A 6,000-nucleotide genomic window follows, 5' to 3' on the forward strand; every position below is an offset into this window, starting at 1 on the left:
TGTGAAAAGTTCTCTATTACTCCATCTCCTCAGTCTTCCTGCCCCACCTTCCCTCACCTTCTTATTACCACTATATGTATATACATTAATACTTAAGGGTTGGAGTTTTCTCCAAAATGACCCAAGAGACCAGAATGAATTAGTTTTGCCTTTCTGCAGTGTAAGTCTGCCATATCTGGGGCTTGTTCAGCCCATAGCAAACTCAAGAATAAGTGCACCAGGGTTGTATAACCACAGCCTATATCAGAGCTTAGCTACACCCTAAAGGCCTAGGAACATTTGGGACGATTTTGTACCGCACTGCAATCTTAATTACTTATCACAGACCTTTGTGGAATGGAATGTTAAGGTATCTGTCCATTCTTGTTTGTCTTCATACCAGAGAGAGGACTTGTCTGTTAAGTGGGGAGGGGAGCAGAAATCAGGTCAAGTGCTAACAAATGATACAGCAAAAAATTAAGATTTTTGAGCCAGTGCCTCTGAATAAAATGAGCCAGTGGTTAGTAGAAAGTTTAGCCAGGAGAGGGGGCAGGCTAAACCTTTCCAGCCAATAGAATAAAGGTTGAATAAGGGTAGACTGAATCGAAGACTTCACCTACCTCCCCATGGCTCCTGCTTCATGTGTTGAAATAGTTTTCTCTTCCAGACCTGACCCATCAAGTTCACATAGTAGAGAATGACATGACTCCATGGCACACAGCAGTCTCCCCATACCTGTTACATTTAGGATTTGGGACTTTGGCTGGTGGTGTTGACATTATTTAAAATTCTGTTTAAATTTCTTTTAAATGATAGTACATTTCACCACAACCAACCAGTGCTGTATCTCATCTACTCAAATGATTCCATTTCTCTAGAACCAGCTTCCTGGTGCATTCTTCATGTAAAGTATATATAAAGTGACAAAACAGTGTTACTGACTCTTACAGACACCTGATTCTCAACACCCTCTCTAATCTGACGGAAAGTCATTGTTCTCAGAATGAGAGTGCCCTGACCCCAGCCCAAGGCGCATGGTGTGTGTGCTCTCAAGTGGAAACAGCTTTCTGATTGTCCTGTGGCTGTTTTTGTTTTTTGTGGAATTGTGTCACACACACCGCCCCCCCTCATGTTTCTGTTCACTAGATGAAGACTGGAATCCTGCCTAACTCCGGATAATATAGTGCTTGTTGTTGTCATGTAAGCTGGGGAAGAAAAAAAAAAAACCCTCCATCAAATGTCTACCCCTTCCTGGTCCCCTCCAGCCTCACCCCAAGCATGACTTGTGGGAAGTAACTCCTTTTGCCTGGCATGATTTCTAACTCGACATACATCTCCACGTGTGAGGTCGTTTGAGATGTACTGTGGGACGCTCACGCCACTTCTGGATTGCCCGGACTAACCACTGCCTTGTCTGCATTTACGCCCAGGTCATACCCCGGCCCTGGCTTGTGCTCCTAACAAAGACGTGGCTGACTGCCTGGCCCTCATTCTGGCTACCATGATGACTTTTTCTCCTTCCAGTACAATGACGGCTGTCAACTTCGTTTGTTTTAAAAAAGACAGTTTGAGCAGGACGACCCTCTCCAACCTGGGTAGCATGGTTAGCCTGTGCAGTAACAATGTAGGCTCTGAGGATGGGTACAATGAGAATGATTCTGATTCGGAAACTTTCTGATTTTGGACTGTAGAAGCTTTTCCTTGATCACCCATGTTGGAGGAAGGGAACAAAGCTTGAATTCCAGATGTATGTTGTGTTCAAGTATTATTATGGGCCGAGCTTCCAGAAGCCAGTAGAGAAGAAATTAATCAAGCCCAGGGAAGGCAGCTAGGCTGTAGGGCAAAGCTCTCACACAGTTGGGCCTTGGTTTTACTTTGTTTCATGTTTTCCTTAGAGCTGAGATACTTCTGTGAAAGTCTACCTCTCATTTTAAATATGGAATTAAAAAAAAAACCATTTAATTATTTTTCTTTGGGGATAATGCAACAAAGAGGGAGATTTTTTTTTTCTTTTTTTCATGTACTCACTCAGCAGTGAGTTCTCAAAAGTGTATCGATGTGACATTCATGTCCCCAAGGGAGGGAGGGAAGGGCTGGATAGGAGATGCCTCAAACCTCTGCTCAATTTGATGTTTACTTCCTTACTAGAAGCCAAAGGTAGAGGTGTTCATCTTCAGAAATAATGCCTGTAATAATCTTTTTTAAGGGAGTCCAATTATTCATAGGCTTCCCAGGTGGCGCTAGTGATATCCTCTCTATAGTGTACTGAAATATCCAGAACTTCTTTTTGAGGATTTTTAAGTTGCCAAATGAAGGGGGAAATCCACTGAAAATTGAACTTGCTCTTTTCATTTAACAAAAATATGGCACCCAGTGCTCCCTGTAAAAAGCCTGTGACTAATTTTCACCAAATGATTGAACCGGAATCACTTCAATAACATTTCAGGTGAAAATTATATTGCACCGAAACTTTTGAGATATATGCAAATATGAAACTACCCTTTATTAATTTGTCTGTAAATCAAAATACTAACTTTATTAAAAACATAACAGCCATCAGTATTGTTCATCAGTAGTGAAATGTTATATGAGCTTTTCGGTCAAAGTCATGCTCAGTGAGTGGAAGTGTGACTCCAAAAAAGAATGAAGTGAAAGCACGATGTAAAAATGGGTGAAATGGAAATTAAAGCCGATTAAAGTTGCTTCCTGATGAAATCATCGTAGTGAACACTGTGTCTGCTCCCTCTCCTCTGCCAAAGCTTCTAGGTCAAATGGACCCCGCTCCGCACCTGGAATAGCTGTACAAAAAGAAGAATGAGACTTTAAATTACACACGTACACATGCACATGTATATGTATGTATTTATCTGTGTCTGTAGTTCATCAGCCAGCTATACACGAGGACCAAAATGCTTCAGTCTAAAATTGAAGATTTAAATTGTTTTCCTTCAAAATGGAAGTAAGAACTGAAATAGCTTTTCTATGGAGTTAAAATGTAATCTTTTTGCGTAAGTCTTTATTGTATTTTATATTTCTTATGACACAGATTTCTAGCTGATGGCTTAACATTTGTAACTAATAATGTGTTTACCACAGCTTAATTTTTTGCCAAACTAGAGAAAATGTTCATATACTTTGATGTATATGTGTTTGTATTTATTTGAAATGAAACAAATGCCGAGGAAATATCCATTGTTTATTCTCTTTTAATTCTTACTTGGAATAACGAGGAAGCCGGAAAATATACAGAACTTTCCCTGGGCTGGCCTGCATTCCTGAGGGCAAGCCCAGAAATTCCACTGCTAAGGTTTCCAGCCGACCCTCAGGTTCTTCCACATCGGTTGAAAAAAGGTACAACATCCATGACTCAGCCTGTGTGTAGCCAGCTCAGAGCTTAGAATACACTGCAGTCCTTATGCTTTTCTTCGAGATGAAAACTGAAGTGGGTAGTGGGTCATGTGCACAAAGAGGGCCCAAAGAAAGATACGGAAATTATCCTGAATGTGCTGAAAATCTCATGGTCCCAGCAGCCTAATGGGAAACTCTGTCAGTGTGTGGGCACATGTACCAAGAAGAGAAATACAAATCACCAGCTCATGCTATTTTCTACTTGAGGAAGAGACAGGACAGAAATATGTTGCATTAGAGTACTGCTCTCCAATATTTTATAATGGGTTCCATTTTCACTCTGGAAATTTCTATCTTAATGTATGTGAGATATTTTTTAAACAGTGTCCTAACATACCTAGATCAAATACAGATACCATACTATGTATTTCATCTAACTGTAAAAGTCTTCACTCTGTAATATTCTGGATTTTATTAAAAATTCATGTTGGGTTCTTCACAAATGAGAACTTGTTCAAAGGACTTATAAGAACTGGTATTAGTTTCATTGAAACCTTTTGTTTCACCACTGCCATTGTTTTTTTTAAATTCTTGGTGTTGTGTTCCTTTCTTTTCTCTGTCCTTTTTGTCTGCTTGGAGATGAGTTTTGAAAAAGTGGATAAATTGTTAATGAGCAATAATGACCTTACCTTTACCAAAACCCTGAAAGTAAGGGAGCTCTAACACTGCAGAAACGTGATATATTGTGGAGTCTTTTTCCAGAAGTGAATGGAAATCTTGCTCAGTTGGCCTTTAAAGCAGGAAACGCGATGCCTGATTTAATGGTGAAGCAGCGTTACCATTTCTCCTATAGAGTAGCACAGAGAACAAGAAATATTACGGCAAGGCAGTGACAGCTCTGCGACATTATCTCTGGAGCTGCGTTCTGACTTTTCCCCAGTCTCACTGCCAGAAAGGAGGAGGACAAAAGAACAAAATAAAATCATGCCGTGAATTGCTTATTGAATCTCTCTCCCCCACTCTCTTTCTCTTTCTCCCTCTTCCCAAGACCAATTTTTTTCCCTTAAGGAACGACTTTAAAAACTGAGTTCTGTGTTTTTCACTCACATCTCTTAGAAAACTAGATTTGCCACATAGCTTTCTAAGAAAAACAAAAACAGAAAACATTGTGCTTTTAATTGAGTCTTGGTTGTTTTGTGCTTTTACCTAAATATGTTATTTTTAGACTGTATTTTAACCACAGCCACAGGGATCATGTTTCATTGCACTTACCTATTTGCCATGTCTGCCTATCCTTGGTAAATACATTACTATCTCCAAATTGCCTAAAATCTGCTATGATTCTACAGTAAATAGCTCAGGGGATTTCTATTTATCACTAATAAAAGGGCACCATAGTATGTTTTGGTACTTTAGGCAGTAAACAGCTGCTGGGTTTATTATTTTATTATTAAATTAGGACAAGAACATCAAATGGATTTGCTGCACTAGTAATCTTTGTACTGTTGAGCAACTTGGTTTGCTTATCTGTTGTGTTGGTTGAAGAACCCATCCCTTTTTTTTTGTCTTGTGATATGAAGTTAGAGTGCCTTTTTATATTTGTATATTCTGAAAATATTCTGTGAAATGTTTTGTATTTTTTTTCATTTGAGTGTTATCAGAGCAATATAATACCAGTGAGTTTTCATTTCAGCCTTTCTTTGAATGTATAAAGTGTCTTTTTTCCTCTTTTCCCTTTTACCTGCTTTGAAATGAAAATGAAGATGCTGAAGTTTTCTATAGGAATTATGTTTGATTTTGCAGTGCTAAAATGCTTTCTTTTTACAAAACCATAAACCATAGGTCAGTGTTATAGGGGAAGAGCATTTTAAGATAGTGACAATCTGAGTGTGTGTATAAAATGTAATTCTATGCGTTTCTTATGCAGTGACCTAAAAATTCAATGCAAATATCTTTTGTTTGGTAGTTTTGTCTATATATTTTATGCTTTAGCATGTGCAATATATCTTTGCAAAACGTGATGATACAAATCTGGTGCCAGTGTTATATTTTGCATAACATATTTGTAACAGCATAAAATATTGTTTGATGATTTCAGTGGGATTTTGTCTGTAATGTTTTCTTATGAAAATTGGAGTTGAATGACTCTGGTAAATGCCATGACTATAAAAATGAGGAAATGACTTTTAGTTCAGTGAATGACTTTGAACCAATTGGAATCTTCTCAAGCACAGTTTAATACTTTTTCAACTACTGAATGCTAATCATGTCATGAAGTACTTAACTGTAATATACTATGGAAATGCATTCAGATGGTTATTTTTCCAAATAAAAGCGGTACAAATATTGTTGCAATTTGTGTTGTCTTTAAATTTTCCAGTTATGCTAATTTTGCCAATTATTATGCTAACTTAAACTTTTATCCCCTACTAAAGCCAAATTAACCTTAAATTTTTAAAATAATCAAGATAGAGATATATTTTCTATTTTTGTTTATATAATCACAATTAAAGCAAAATATTTCAGACAGATATTTTATGTTTATTTTACCTATTTATGCCGCCAACATTTTTTATAAAGCAGTTAAGCTGGCTTGCAACAAAAGATGTGATAAACTGGAAACAGGAAAATTAGGACAACAAAACAGAACTCAAACTACAGGAATTCTAAATT

The 6,000-nt window shown here is 37.6% G+C and overlaps 1 protein-coding gene across 5 annotated transcripts in view; it reads left to right on the forward strand.

Moving 5' to 3' along the window:
- Positions 1 to 5,675, forward strand: part of ANKRD44 (ankyrin repeat domain 44) — a 311,092-nt gene extending 305,417 nt beyond the window's left edge. For 2 of the 5 annotated variants that reach the window (XM_070388779.1, XM_070388781.1), the window contains exon 28: positions 1,410 to 5,675. In XM_070388779.1, coding sequence (XP_070244880.1) covers positions 1,410 to 1,657 — 248 coding nt within the window. In that variant the 3' untranslated portion in view covers positions 1,658 to 5,675. The other 3 variants (XM_070388784.1, XM_070388789.1, XM_070388790.1) reach the window with 2 other exon arrangements.
- Positions 5,676 to 6,000: the final 325 nt, after the last annotated feature.

This window comes from Bos mutus, chromosome 2 (assembly GCF_027580195.1).
Source record: "Bos mutus isolate GX-2022 chromosome 2, NWIPB_WYAK_1.1, whole genome shotgun sequence".
Taxonomy (NCBI): Eukaryota; Metazoa; Chordata; class Mammalia; order Artiodactyla; family Bovidae; genus Bos; species Bos mutus.